At 39.8% G+C, this 15,826-nt stretch overlaps 1 protein-coding gene across 3 annotated transcripts in view; it reads left to right on the top strand.

Moving 5' to 3' along the window:
• gtf2ird1 (GTF2I repeat domain containing 1) overlaps positions 1 to 15,826 on the top strand; it is a 44,524-nt gene that overhangs the window by 9,532 nt on the left and 19,166 nt on the right. For all 3 annotated transcript variants that reach the window (XM_042007898.1, XM_042007895.1, XM_042007897.1), the window contains 10 exons: positions 512 to 688; positions 814 to 997; positions 5,746 to 6,062; positions 7,610 to 7,705; positions 10,296 to 10,379; positions 10,771 to 10,954; positions 12,809 to 12,834; positions 13,477 to 13,603; positions 15,265 to 15,308; positions 15,503 to 15,583. In XM_042007898.1, the coding sequence (XP_041863832.1) occupies positions 512 to 688; positions 814 to 997; positions 5,746 to 6,062; positions 7,610 to 7,705; positions 10,296 to 10,379; positions 10,771 to 10,954; positions 12,809 to 12,834; positions 13,477 to 13,603; positions 15,265 to 15,308; positions 15,503 to 15,583 (1,320 nt within the window). The remainder of the gene's footprint in view (positions 1 to 511; positions 689 to 813; positions 998 to 5,745; positions 6,063 to 7,609; positions 7,706 to 10,295; positions 10,380 to 10,770; positions 10,955 to 12,808; positions 12,835 to 13,476; positions 13,604 to 15,264; positions 15,309 to 15,502; positions 15,584 to 15,826) is intronic.

Below are 15,826 nucleotides of genomic sequence, written 5' to 3'. Positions count from 1 at the left end.
CCTTTTCCAGAGTGGTGGGAGCATCAGGGTAAGAAGAGAAACAGATGAAGTGATGCAGCCATCATGCATAGTGCCTACTGTACAAGCCTGTGGAGAAAGTCTATTTTCTGGGGTTGCTGCAGTTGGTCAGGTCAAGGTTCAGGTCTAGGTTCAGCAACATTATGTGTCCAAAAATGAGGTCAGCTGATACTTTAATATACTGAATGAGCAGGTTACTCCATCTTCCCTGACATCACGGCCACATTCTAAGATGACAGTGCCAGGATTCATGGGGCTCACATTGTGAAAGAGTGGTTCAGGGAACAAGAGACATCATTTTCACACGTGGATCCTCTTCTGGTAACAGAGATTGCGGACCACATTTGTGTACTAAAGGTTCCAGTTGCGCAGAATTTATTATTTTGGTAGAGAGACATTCATGTGCACCCATGACTTTGTGAAATGTTGTCATGTTATTACTGTTTTTAATGTTTAGTAATGAAATTAAATTGTTGTTTCCTTCTGGCCTAAGGGGTGCCATGTCTGCAGAATCTGACCACTGCAAATGCCCATACCAAAGACCAGGATGGCGATGTCAGCAAAGTGAGTAAGGATGGAGAGCAGGGGAAACAGAGAGCTCCATCAGATGCCCAAACCAACATCTTTGTTCTGAGGAAGATGGTGGAAGAAGTCTTCACTGTTCTTTACAGTAAGAAGTCACCAAACACAGCTTGTTTTTAACTAAAGCTCATTCTGAGCTTTCTTAGAGCCACTTTAGATGTTTCCTTTCAGCAAGCCCAGCAGCAGAGTCTCAGTTTGCTATGTGATGTTCAGGTGAGGCTGTGGGGAAGAACAGCCTGGTCCCTGTGCCTTATGAGTGGATCCAGAGAGACCCGGGTTGTGTTGTGGCCCACGGCCTACCTGAGGGAGTCGCCTTGAAGAAGCCCTCGGAGTACGACACCAAAACACTGATGAAGATCCTGGAGCAGAGCCACCGCATCCACTTCACGGTAAAAAGGTGAGTTTGTTGAGTGAAAACCCTGCCTGTTCTGAATTAATAGGGTGAAGAACAGATCGCTGTTTTAAAGCTTTTTATACCTGTAAAAACCATCTGTTTCATATCAAATAACTCCTTTCAGTTGAGCCTGTAATGCTTTGCAGAGATGCATATTTGTGTGTAGCTGGAAGCTCATAACGGCCTTGGCATCTTTTGTAGGTAGTTATTGATAGCAGACGGGCTGTAGTGCATTAGTTATGGATAGAAAGGATTTTGATTCAGCTGGAAAAAATTCCTATAAGTTTTAAAAGAAACAGACAAATTTGATAATGTTGACCCAGTAGAGGACTAATCAGTGGTTTCTTACTCAGAATCAGAAACACTTCTCATGGGCACAGTCTCAGAAAGAAATTCACCATCCACGTTATTACCTGTTAGCACAAATATCTAATCAGCCAATCACAAAGCAGCACTCAGGCAGACATGGTCATGGTGACTGGCTGAAGGCCAAAACTGAGAAAGGGGATTTAAAGTGCTAAATGATTTAGACTTCATGGAACTTTGCAATACAATACAACATGATGAAATAGGGGGTTCTGTGCAGTTAGAAGTCAAACAGACGTGTTTTCACGCAAATATTTGACGCTGAAAAGAGCGCCGCACCAATGGCTCGAAAACCCCCACCATGTTGTGACGTCAGCTTGCAGCTGGCTGATCCTTTTACATGCCTGATGGAAGAGGTTGAAAACATGGATGATGGTTCCAGTGCCTCTAGTCTGGTTTGTGTGGTGGTATCATCAGCCAGTTCCAGTTCAGAAGAGTGTGGTGATGCTGAGGAATATGGTGGAGGACTGAACAGTTCCGAGCGAAGTGATGGTGGCGAGGCAAACATGGCTGCCGCAGCAGTGGCAAACAGCCAGCAGGGGAACACAGATTGGTCTACGTCTGTGTTACATACGTTACAAATGATTGGTCTACGCCTGCGTTACATACGTTACAAATGATTGGTCTACGCCTGCGTTACATACGTTACAAATGATTGGTCTACGCCTGCGTTACATACGTTACAAATGATTGGGCTACGCCTGCGTTACATACGTTACAAATGATTGGTCTACGCCTGCGTTACATACGTTACAAATGATTGGGCTACACCTGCGTTACATACGTTACAAATGATTGGTCTACGCCTGCGTTACATACGTTACAAATGATTGGTCTACGCCTGCGTTACATACGTTACAAATGATTGGTCTACGCCTGCGTTACATACGTTACAAATGATTTGTTTGTAAATGGAATTTATTTAAACCCAGTTTTCAAATGAAGTCATACAAGTGTATTTCTATTAAAAGTTAAATATTTAGACTACGTGATACTGTGATAAGAATACTCTGTAAATTATGAAATTGAGATTACAACATAGACTCGACATTTGTTAGTAATCTGTCCAGAATATTTTTTAACACGAAAACGACCAAAGGTGGACATTTTGGCCATTTTGAAATTTGCATATTTAATAACTTTGTCAAATTGCTGGTCCCTGACTTTACCTAAAACTACATGAATTGTCATTAAAACTAAGTTTAATATTTAGTATGTAAGTAAGAACAGAGGAAATAAGATAATTTCTACCTCTGTCGGCCAAAATCGGTGATTTAGACACAGGATTTTGCGCTGTTCTATTTTTAGATTCCCAATGTTCTGGATCAGATCATGTGGAAGTATTCAGTAAAGGGTGGTATGCAGAGATGGATCCATGCTGTATTTTATAACATACTGGACCTTGTAGGAATATATGTCCACATCATCTCTAAGAAGTGCGGTGAAACTCAAACAGCTGCAGTGGCTGACAGAGGAAACAGACAACAAGGACTGCAGCATAATCCAAAGCTGAAACAGACTCCTGAAAGGAGGCGGTGCCAGGTACGGAGAGGCTGGGAAGAAAAAAATAAAACAAATCCGACACCAGCATCAGGCAAAGCCGTTCGCTGATGCTTCTGCAGGGGCAAAGGTGATCTGAGCGTCCCGGACTTCTAAATAGTTGTTTTAGTCTCATAGTAAATATTGTAGATTGTCATGACAGGATCATCTAGCATCACTCTTACTTCTGTCATGTTGTCTGGGTGTTCTCTATCACTTCAGGTTTATCCACCCCAACTCAGTTTTTTAAATAAATATTCAGATTTTGTTTGTTTCTGTGGACAAGGCTGCAGATGTTGCTTTATACTTTGTTTTGTAAAATATGATTTGATCAGGGCTATAAGCTATTATGATAAGCTAGCTATTATTTTAGCTGTATAGTTAGCTATAGACAGAATTTAAGTTTAAGTGTAGTGGTCAAAATGACCGCTTGTGGCAGTTTTAGTAGTCTAGTTATAGAATCATGACCGTTAGAGTGTTAAAATAAAAAAAAAATAACCTTCTATTTTCCATTTTTGTGGGTGCCAGTGTGATGTGTGTGTGAACATGACAACAGAGGAGGGGAGTATTGGCTGTCAGGAGTAAGACGAGGTGAAGCAGAAATTTTGAACAGCGCTGTATCAGTGTGTCTGAATGAACCACCTGCAATACAACGTCAAAGTATAGCCGTAACTGTTCATTGGTAAAATCATTTTAAAAATGACAAACAGCTACAAAGCTGCTGGGCTTCCTGTCAACAGAGCTGGCAGGCATTCTCGTCGCTTCCTCCATCTTCCTCCATCTTCCTCCATCTTCCTCGTTCGGTGAGCGTTCGGTCAAATTTGCTCCAATGGCGGTGGTTTTGTGGTTATAATTATTATATGCAGGCGCGCTTTTAACTCTTAGATATAGATGATCAGGAAAGACTTTTTGGTTTATAAAACATGGCAAAAAATGTCAAAATCATGTCATGAGCACTTCAAGTGACTTTGAACATGAGCTGATCCTAAAATATTTTACTGAGTCTTTTTAACTGTTAAACTCCACTAGACTTTTAGTACCGCAAAATAGTTTTACTTAGACCATCAATAGTTTCTCAGGAACAGTGCTGTGTAACTCTGTGGGGTAAATTGTAATAGATAGCTTACCCAAAAGAGGTTTGCAATCCAGCTGCAAAATGTAGTGTTTATACAGAGACTCTAGTGTAAATCCACAATGATCCATGATAACACCATTATCACATTTTCATCATAAAGGAAAAAATCAGTATGACTAGTGAGCAGAAAGTTCTGTGTGTGTCTGAAAAGAAGAAAAATAATGCTTCTCTAAACCTGGAAAAAAGTCAAGAAGAGGTTTTTGGTGCACGATGGCTCCAAAAAGCAGCTGAATTAAAGTTGGTTTTGTGTGGTTAGAAGGTAAGTAGTAGCATAAATAACTGGAAATGAGGAAAAAGTATAAATATTTAAATAGTTTCTGTTGTGTGTTTGTTTCAATGCCAACATTTTTTCTCTTGAAACCAAGACTTGAGAGAACGATCTGCTTTTTTGGTTGGTCCTTATGCTGTTATATCTATTGATACGTTCATTTTACATCATTTTCGCCACATAATCTGACAACTGAGGCCGTCCTGGAAAAAGAAATGTCAGGATGTTGACTGGGATTAAAAGGTTGTGCTTCTACAAGCATTTTTACATAAAAAAAAAACACAACAGGTAGAATTAAACTAGGAAAAAAAAGAGAAAAATTGGCTAGGAATTGTAAGGATTAAATACAGACAAAGAAGAAAAACAAATTATGTAAGTAGGTCAAAAACAAGAGTTAAAACTGGCCCTGATAAAAATTAAAGACATCCAGCCATTAATAGAAGTGTTTCCTGATCATTTCCAGACGCTGCCCCTCCTGACCAGAGGAGGTCTTTATTCTCACTTCTGAGACACAGTAAACCGGTAATGTGGATACCTGCTGCACCGCAGCCAGATTACCCACAATGCCCCCTCTCTGCGTACATCTGTATGGAGCGGATTTGCATGTAATCTTTCACTTGGAAAGATTTTTTTGGGATTACAAAATCTAATAAATCTGTGATTAGATTATGGTTAATCACAATTAACTGCACATTCATGAGATTATCCATGATTAAAAGTTTGAATTACATGATTATGCTCATTTTATGGGTTAGTGAACTGTACAGCTGTCCAAGAGGAAAAAAAAGTGGCTGCTCTGTGAATGTCATTGGAATCCAAGTTTGAGAAATACATAACTTCATAAAAATGAATAACAGATAATAATCCTTTTAAAAAAAGGCTTTTAAAAACTTAGGCATCATTTCATAAAGCAGTCCTGTGTGGGAGGCGTGTTGGTGGCTCTCCCAGTGGAACTAAACTGGTCAGGATCTCCAGATCGTGTCACGAGACCCAGCGCTCCACTTTCTGATTAGCTTCTGTACTTCTGTAATCATGAGGTCTATTTGAATCTTGATTGGGTCATCAGTTGTAAAGTTGAAGCGTTTGGGCGTCAGTTCTATGTTAAACCTCCTCTGACCCGACGCAGCAGAGAAAACTGCGTGCAGGAATATTAACTGTCACATGCTTATACTCACAACAAACTGGGAATTTCCCGTTTCTGCCTCTGTGTAATGAAGTTAAATATGACGAGTCTGAAAATACATGCAGCATTGTGTAAGAGCTTTGCATATCATTAGTTTTTGGTCTGTCAGCAGCATTCTTCACAGGAAGCTCAAAACTAGAGGTAATGAGTAAAAAGCTGAAGTCAGACTGTCAGAAGGTCTCAGAGATGCGCTGAAAATATATTAATATTTATACAAGTGTTCACCACGTTAACCCTCTGTGGCTTTCATCTTTACACAGACCAGCAGAAGATTTGTCTCGAGAGGCTAAGTCCAGCAGTGATGTCAGTCACAACTCTTCCACCGCCATCATGATGCATAGCAGCCACGGTCCAGTGAAGACGACCCCCCAGGCTGTCTCCTCCTCCAGTCCCGCCACCTCCAGCAACTCCGTTCTGTCAAACTTCCTGTACGGCATGCCCATGTCCTCCAAACCACACCCGGACAGCAAGCTGGACTTCAAACCGATGTCCCTCCTCAACCTGGGCAAAGACAGACTGTCCAGCTGGACAGCGGGGACGGAGAAGGGCTCCTGTGGAAAGGACAATGCCAACAGCGGTACGTTGCGTAAACGTAGGTTGTAAAAGGTGTAGTTTATTTTCTTTATTTACTATTTATTTTTTTATTATTTTATTTATTGATTTTTATTCATTCATTTAATATTTGATTGTAGTAAATATATCATTTTGTATGAATTTAATATTATTTATGTAATTTTTACATTTATTAATATTAATTTATTTTAATATATTTTTTCTAGTCTTTTTGTTTATTCTTGTTTTTTTTTCTTGTTTTTGTTTTTGTATAATTATAAATAAATCTTTTTTAAGGGGTGAACGAGAAAATGGTTCTTGTTTCCCTCCCTGTAAACTAAAACGTCTTTGAACATAAAGTAACATTAGAAAAGATTTCCACTGGGTTCATTTGTTTTATTTTAACATTACAGTTCTGTTATTGCAGCTTAATGTACTCGGGTTAAACCAGCATAGTTTATTAATGGCTCATCAACTTATTTACTGCCAATTAGATTTATTTTAGTTTAGTTTATTTAAAATGTTTTGGTCCAGCTAAGTCCAGTAGCTTTATTTCAGCTAATGTGCTGCATTTAGTTCCAGCTTAATTTAAAAGTTGAGCCAACAAATTTACAATAATACAGTTTAAAAAATTAGTTAATCCAACACTTGTACATTAAGTTAGCCCAATAAACCAGTTTAGTTGTAAAAGAAAGTAATGTAATTATGAGGAAATCCCTTTCCACGATTATTTTCTTTTTATTTTTTTTATATAAAAAAATGTTTTCCCCGTTCCATGTGTTAGCTAGCTAGCTAAAGTTTTGTCCTACAATTCAGACTATCTGGTCCTTTACTGCCTTCTTTACAAGATGGCTCGAGATGTCTGGTGTCCTCATGCTGTCACATGACCAGTCTGGCTTGACTGGTTATTTATCTCAACCTGACGGAGGCAGTAAAACGCAGAAATTTTGCTGAGTTTTGGCTTCTCGTTTCCACGGTAACAGTTTCCGCTTCCGAGTGATATTTTCTTAAAACGCACAGTGAATCCCGTCCGTGTAAATGTGAACTGGAATCATTTGGCGACAATGACGTCATGTCATCTTGCATTTGTGCACTGGGTTCCAGTTCACATCCCCAAACAGCACAACAACAACAACAACAACAACAATGGCGGACCTCCGGGTTCTGTTTGTGCTGCTGAATTTTTTAAAGTTATTTTGGTGTCTTAGAGCAAATTTTTGTGCAACATGTTGCCGTCAGGGAAGACACATTAATTAAATATGCTCGATCAGTAGTTCCCAGATGCTTGAGTCACGACCCCCAAGAAAACACAGGTTTGTGTTTGTGTTCCATTAACCTCAGTTTTAGCTGCATTTACCAGCGTTTGAGTCTCAGTTTGACTTAGACCTCTAAAGTCTACAAACATTATTCTAGTGGTTTAATTCTTGACTGTAGTGAATGTGAACCCGTTTTTCTTATAATTAAGATAGCTGAGAAAATGAGTGCTGGATCTTTTCATGTCCCGGTGTTAAATGAACATTTCTGCATGAAATGATTTGATCTCAATTTATTTAATTTGCCTTGCATTCATAGATGAGCCAACAAGACTACAAGGTGAGCAGGGTCAGAGCCCTCCTGGTGTCCACATCTCTAAGAGGCTTCTCTTCTCCATCGTGCATGAAAAATCAGGTGAGTTTGAGTTCATTACTGAGAAGATAAAAGCAGTCAGAGCATCACATTTGTGTACCAACATGGGTAATTCTGGTAAGACACACAGCCAAAGTAAATCTCTCACATCTTTGGCATGCAGAATTGAGTTACTGTGTGTTTTTAAAAGCTTTGAAAATCACCACTAAATAATAATATTTCAAGCTTACATCAGATGCTTTTGTACAGATTTTCTCTTTAGTGGCTTCAGATTGAAATAAAAGCCTGTCACCGGCTGTATCACTGAAGTTCTAAGTTTCAAAGCACTACTTTAGTTAGTTCTGCTAAAACAAAGATGTCTCTTCACAGTGACTGTACTGAAAGAGGATCACTGCTGCAGGCGTGTTTTTCATAAGATCTAGATCTTATAGATATATATATTGTCTAGATCTAGATCTAGAATGGAGAAACAGGAAGTCCACAAACCAGCACTTTCACCAGTTTATTATCACCTTAGCTGTTTTAATTAATTTTCACCTAAAAAGAAGTTTAGGCTTTCATAAGTTTTGCTCTCTGCTTTATTTCCCTTCATGGATAACACCTTTCAAGCGCTACATCGCATGATTTTACACTTTGATTCAGTGCAAATGAAACAAATCTGTTAGTTTTAAAGGCCCTGGTAGGAGTTTTTTTATGCCAAGCAGTCTATGTGCAGGATAAAGCCTGATCATTACAGGTTAGATCATTACTGGGATCATTGATGAATGTGCTGCACCTGCAGAGGGGGAACGGCTAAGCTTATAAAAGTCTGCTATGACATGTCATGCTCTTGAATTAGCACATGATTTCTGGTTTTGCACAAAACTGTACAAAATTCCACAAATGCCACTCTTATAATGCAGGACATGTCCGCTTTATCATCTCAATTGAAAAGGACCCATATGAAGTGATGTATAAGAGGTAAATCTAAAAGAAATGAGTTTGACCGTTTTAGTAGATAAGAAATGATGGATACGTCTGGTGTCTGAAGGGAGAATGACAGAACAGAGGACGATTTTATAGAGCAGAGATGGGACTGATTGGATTGAAAAGTAGCAGGTGAGAAGCCCACTGGATCAGGGTTGTGATGACATTCAGGAATGACAGTTTAGGAATAAGATGAGTTTGACAGCGTGGGAAAACAGAAGTGACAAGTGTAGGAAGATGAAAAGCACAAACAGGAGTGAGAGAAAAGATCTTCTACTAAACTCATAACATTCATTTAATAATATTCAGCTAACATAGGCAGCAGTAGAGAATAAAGAAAGAATTTAGAGAAACCCTGCCATGCAGAGAACATTTAGCTTTGTTCTCCAGTGCTGCTGCATCTCTAGTTAACACAAAGCCAGACCGGCCGGATTGATAGAAACTGAAAGGGATCGTCCAGAGCTGCAGGTAAAGTTGTGGATTCTTTGTGTTTTCATAAAGGCCGCACACTTCTTGCTACCTGTCACCCTCGGCTGCCTGTGACTGTGAAAATGTTTGAGAAAGAGAAAGCACAACATGCCTGTTATTGTTTTCTACTGAATATTAGAGTTAAGCGTCTCTAAGAAAAACCTAAAATCTGATGGACTGGTTGTGAATCTGCATCACTTTTTAAGCCTGTGAGACTTACTGTTGCATTCAATTACTCCTTGAAATGTAAACAAAAATGGCCATGACTAAAGTTTGAAACATCGAGCACCTTTAATTCTTATTTTTCTAGTTTTTTTCCACTCACTGGACTGATGGGTCATATCAGTATTTAACCTGACAAGTTTAGACATGATGACATGTTGTTCCTACAGAGACTGCACGGTACCCAGGAAGTTACCTCAATAATAAATATTTGTAGAAAATTCTGCAATTATGTGTTATGTATCACCATTTTTGAAAATATATAGCTATATCGCAGCAGATAAATGAAAATCTGTAGAATAATTAATCAAGTAAACAGAAAATGGTTAAATAAAGTACTTTAGCTTTTAAAAATATCTCATCAATCTCCACCATAGCAGGTAGGGTCAAAAAAGGAATTTCAGGCCTTGAAAATCCTGAAGATGTCACTGCATTACATAATAATCTATAATACTTACACAGTTTAAATGTTTATCCTTCAGCCTTAAATCTCAGCTGCATGTTTACCAGTTTTATGGTGATAATTTGTCATGGTCTGTTTTAAGGGTTTCTCGTCATTCTCTGAAAAATATGTTGAAAATATATAACAAACAAAAGAAAATTTCATTAAAAACTTGTGTTGCAGGCCAGAAAAGCGCTCCATCCATCGGCATGTCCACAGCTCAGATGGTAGAAATCTCAGACAAGGACTGTGTTTGTGTTATTTGACATCTCCTCCTGTGTTTCTGATTGGATTTACAGGCTTACATCTACAGTTTGCCAAGTATTATTTATTGAAACCCAGGCTGATCTGTCCTAACTCTCCACCATTACAGGCTAAGCTACTCAGACACCGAAAATAATCCTTTAAGAAGATTGCATTGATTTACCTAGTTGACGTTAAACAGAGAAGATTAATTCCAGATATTTTTCTTGGCTCAGAAATGTAATAAAACAGATTTCTATGTATTGACAGGAGTCTTTGCTTTCTTTTCAGAAAAATGGGACTCGTTCCTTCGGGAAACGGAGGACATCAACACGCTAAGAGAGTGCGTTCAGATCTTGTTCAACAGCAGATACGGTGAGGACAGGATGTCTCTGCAGTTTGATTTAGAAACGTCTGCCTCTTCAGGCTCAGCCAGAGATGCTGATAGGTGGGGGTCTGTGCTTCGGGTTGCGCTCCTGTTCTTCAGCGATGTGTTGCTTTAAAGAAAACTGATATAGCATCGATTTGTTTTTATCTGAAAGGAAAAATACAGGAAAGAATGTGTCTACTTACAGACTCCACATCCAGGCTGATGGGAAGATAATAAGTGTTTGTAGAGCATCAGATGGCTCTATTTGAATTAACAAACACCATCACTTAGACTCAACATGAACATCTTAACAATATATATTTATTTTTTTCAGCAGTTCAGACTCATTAAGTCAATATTTTTATTTATTTGTTTATTTTTCTGTGTTTCCTCCAGCCGAGGCGCTGGGTTTAGATCACATGGTGCCTGTTCCCTACCGGAAAATCGCCTGCGATCCAGGAGCAGTGGAGATCATCGGCATTCCTGATCAGATTCCCTTCAAGAGGCCGTGCACGTACGGAGTTCCCAAGCTCAAACGCATCCTGGACGAGCGCCATGGAATCCGATTCATCGTCAGACGGTAACCACGCTGTTCACACTGTAAGACAAAGAAACAGAGATGAAAACATAAAAACAGCATTAAATGAAAGCGAATTTAAACAAATAAAATATCTATAAAAGGATTTACGTCAGCAATACTGGCTTAACCATAAGCAGTTTTTAACAAATGTGTCTTGAGCTGAGATTTAACGCTGCACTGATCAGCAGGTCTAACGTTCCGAAGCTCGGTCCCTACAAATTGAGGCCGGGGTGATGTGCACAGCAAGAACAGCTGGAAACCGGCTCCTTCAGGCAGGACTGGAATCACACAAAACTGTGTGTGATAAACAAAGACCTCAGGCTGAGATTTGAAAATGAACACAGGAACTGGACAGTAGAAGACTGGAGTAAGGTCTTCTTCTCTGAGCCCAACACCTAGTTGTTTTATGGTTAGATGGAGAGCAGGGACCTCATTTATCAAACTGTGCGTAGCATAGCAGACTACAGGTGGTGCACATAGGAAAAAAGGAAAATGCAGCGCACAAAAATATAAAAGCGCGCACACGCACGTCGCACGGCAGTTTCTGTTCATAAATCAGAATCAACTCTAAAGTGGGCGCACGTGAGGGAGCGCCTTGCCACGCCCTTGTGGTGGCCATAAAAGGTCAGGTGGAAGCCTAGAATAAATATTCATCACATCATTTCGATGATGGCTCAGGAGTCGGCAGGGCATCCGTCTACCAAGCGGGAGACCAAAGTTCGAATCCCACAGTTGTGAATCGCTGTGGAAAAAAGCGTCTGCTAAATGACAGTCTGATGCCGGTTAGTTAGTCATTTAAATGTATAAAATAAATATGTACAGATCCAGCTGAGATTGGTAGTTTATTTAGTGGTAAATAATATTTCTTTCTAGTTGCTGGGTGCTCAAGTGGGTGGGCGGTGCAGAGGGACACAATCACTGCTATTAACCTATTTGGCGTACGCCGGTTTTTGTTCCTATGCCAGCTTTAAGAGGCCCCTGGAGAGGCCTACAAGCCACAGTGTCTGGCTCTGAATCTTAAACAAAGAGGAGGATCAGTGAAGATTTCAGCAAATCAGGCAGATGTCTCTTTGTGAATGATTCATTAATAAACAAGATTATCCTAGAAAAACATTTTCTTCCTTATGCTAACACGGTGCTCCCCAACTCAGAGGATTACAGCAGGACAATCCTCCAGGCCACACAGCCAGGAGAACCAAGGTCTGGATGGAGGATCACCACATCACCAGCCTGTCATGGCCAGCTCAAACTCCAGATCTGAACCCTGCTAAAAACTTCTCAAATGACATCAAAAGAAAGATGGATGGTCACAGTCCATCAAGCAAAACTGAGCAGTTTGTTTTTTGTCGAAAGATGCCAAACAGCAGTTTGAGCAGCGGGCTCTGATTTTCCTTTTCCAGAGCTGTATATACATATATATTGTGTGTGTGTGTGTGTGTTTGACACTCTGTGTTAAACAGTTAATCATGTTAAAAAATGACCTCAATGTCAAATCTGTCCTTTGGCGTTTATAAGGCACAGATCTCGTTAATTACAGTAGAAATGTATAAAATGTACTTGAATGGTTTATCAAACAGGTGTAAGAGCCAGATAAATGGCCGTGTTGTGGGATTAACTGATCACAGCCTGACTCGCAGGACGAGCCAGAAGAAGGAGGGAGAGTATTTCAGTGGTAATAATGAAATGACTCAATTACTTGATTGTTTGACTGAGACTGATTGTTTAAAGAGCAGTTAATGTGCTTAAAGAGCTGTTAATGACGTGCTCCTCCACATGCACGGCGTTCGCCTCGGGATCTCTGAAACCCTCTTTAAACTCTGTGACTAACGTCCTGTTTTTCTTTTTATGTTTCAGAATGTTTGATGAAAGGATTTTCACTGGTAAGCATATAATTAATTTAGTTTTTGTTTTGATGCCATTTTCCCCAAGAATATGAGCTGCAACAGTAACAAAACCCTGCTGATCTGTCTCCACCACTCCTTCTGTCAGAGTCACTAATTACAGCTGAAATATAGGTTTCCAGAACAGATCAGCTGTTGAGTAATTGTAGTTTCTACACCTAGCGTAGCCTTCAAAGGAAAAATCCGATAACATTAAAGTTTTCTAAAGCAGTTGGATTGATTCTATTCCAATGTTTCTTTTTGTCAGATTTATTAACTTCCTGATGAACATAAACTTTGACTCTCCAGAACTGAGTGTGAGAGGAAAATCTGAGCCAGTTTGGCTCATCGCTCAAGAGTTTCATCCATTTTCATTTAACTGAAGAATGACCTTCATTCATTTTTTTCTTAATTCAAGACAACTTTGGTAAAATGTAATTATTCTGCAAGCTCTCCATCTGTGAAGGAATTTAAGCCAGCATTAAGCTGTTCGATGTTTGTCAGCGTCTTAGCAGTTAATTACCGTAACTGGCTAGCAGAAAAAGCACTCTTTCAAGTCTTTATTTATATATTTACACCCCACAGATGTTCTCTGTTAATAGGATGCACTGTTTGTTTATACTCTGTGTCTTGTTTTTTAAGCTGCTGGCAAGATTGCAAGGGAGGAAGGCAAGCATGACCTGGGCTGCACGCCTGAAGACAGCTTCTCCGACAATCCCAACATCCTGCCCACCGCAGCAGAGCTGGTCAGCAATCCTCACAGCAGCAGGTCGGCCCACGCACCTTGTTCAGAGTCTGGATGTACTTTACAACAGCTCTAATAAACTTGGTTTCATCAACAAACTTTTATCCAAACATGCTCTGAATACCTACAACCACATAACCAGAAAAGTTGTGTCTCTATAAATAAAACAGAATACAGTGATTTCCAAATCTCATCAACCCAACTTTATTTTATTTCCAAGAGATCATTAACAACATATCAGATGTTGAAACTGAGATATTTCAACATTTTATGGAAAATATGAGCTCATTTTGAATGAAAAGTGGTTCCAGGGTGATGTTTAGCTTTGTGTAGCATCCCCTCTTTTAACAACGTCAGGGAAGTGAGGAGACCAGTTCTGGAGTTTTAGGAGAGGAATGTTGTCCCATTCTGGTCTGATGCAGGATTCTAGTTGCTCTACAGTCCTGGACTTTGGTTGCTGGACTTTTGCTTCCATGATGGTCCAGATGTTGTGTACTGGTGAAAGGTCTGGACTGCAGGCAGGCCAGTTCAGCAGCCGGACTCTTCTCCTGTGAAGCCATGCTGCTGTGATGGATGCAGGATGTGGTTCAGCATCGTCTTGCTGAAATCTGCAAGGCCTTCCCTGAAAGAGACGTTGTCTGGATGGGAGCAGATGTTGCTCTAAAACCTCCATGACTTTTCAGCATTGATGGAGCTTCACAGATGTGGAAGCTGCCCACATAGGCGCTAATGCAGCCCCATACCATCAGAGATGCTCCCTCTCCTCTTGAGTTTGCGTGCTTTCCAGAAAGAATTTCACATTTTCATCTACCTGACCACAGAACAGTTTTCCACTTTGCCTCAGACCATTTTAAATGAGCTTTGGTCCAGAGAAGACGGCAGTGATTCTGGATGCTGTGCACATCTGGCTTCTTCTTTGCATGATAGAACTTTAACCTCCGTTTGCAGATTTCAGGGTGAGCCTAAGTCCATACAGTGATTTCCAGTAAAGAATCATGCCTGGTTTTATTGCAGTGTTGTCTGAGGACCCCAAGATCACCAGCATCCAGTTTAGATCTTTAGCCTTGTCCCATGCACACAGAGATTCTTCCTGATTCTCTGCATCTTTTCATCATATTGTAAACTGGGTGGAATCTTCAAAATTTTCACAATTTTATGTTGAAGAACATTTTTCTGAAATTATTCCACAATTTTTAGACCCAGTTTGTCTCAGATTGGTGAACCTCTGTCCATCTTTCCATCTGAGAAACTCTGCCTCTGAAATGCTCCTTTTATACCCAGTCATGTTACTCACCTGCTGCCAGTTAACCTGATAAGTTGTCAAATGCTCCTCCAGTTCTTTTTGATTTGTACCGGTTACTTTTCCAGCCTTTTGTTGCTCATGTTCCATCTTTTTACAGACGTGTTGCGGCATCAGGTTCACAATCAGCTCCTATTTTCCATGACATGGTAAAATGTCTCAGTTTCAACATCTGATGTTTTTAATGTTCTACTGGGAATAAAATATGGGTTGATAAAATTTGTAAAACATTGTTTTCTGTATTTATATACATGTTACACAGAGTTCCAACTTTTTTAGAATTAGGATTGTATGGGGTTTAGTAAGTGTTCAATAATTAATATCAAGTATTAAAGATCTTTATCCATTTCATAAATTACTGATCATTTGCATTTTTGATTTCCAGATCAACAAGTGCTTGTGTGAGTCCTCTTGCTGAGTTTGAAGCAGGTACGTGAGATTTTTTGCTCCCTGATGTTACGAAGGATTTGAATTTTTAGAAGTGTCTCCAGTCCTTAAAAGCCCTGCACCCATCTTGTTCCAGAACGCTGAGTTATGAGCTTAGATCTATAGTAGCACAAGCATAAAACACAGTAAAACACACCCTGACAACTCACACAGAATGAACTGCTCCATCCCTGCAGGTCCTTCAGGAGACTGCATTCCTCTGAGGAGGATTAAAACAGAACCTCCAGACGGGGAAATTATTCAAGTTACAGTCCCTGGTGAGTGAGTGCATGCTTGGCAACCATTAGCTGTGGAAACTGATCACTTTTAGAAACACAAACACAATATTCAGACATGAGTTTTCGTAAGCTGACACATGGCAGGATGCAAAATCTAGAGACTTTAACACGCCTAGCTTGTCTCTGGTTGCTCTTTCTTTTCCAACTATAAATATTTGAGTTTTGCAAACTGTTGCGTAATACATACTTATGTTTACCAACCCCAGCAAAGCAAAACTAATT

Source organism: Melanotaenia boesemani, chromosome 15 (genome assembly GCF_017639745.1).
Source record: "Melanotaenia boesemani isolate fMelBoe1 chromosome 15, fMelBoe1.pri, whole genome shotgun sequence".
Taxonomy (NCBI): Eukaryota; Metazoa; Chordata; class Actinopteri; order Atheriniformes; family Melanotaeniidae; genus Melanotaenia; species Melanotaenia boesemani.
Note: the sequence above shows the minus strand (reverse complement) of the source record. Positions and strands in the feature narration are given on the sequence as shown.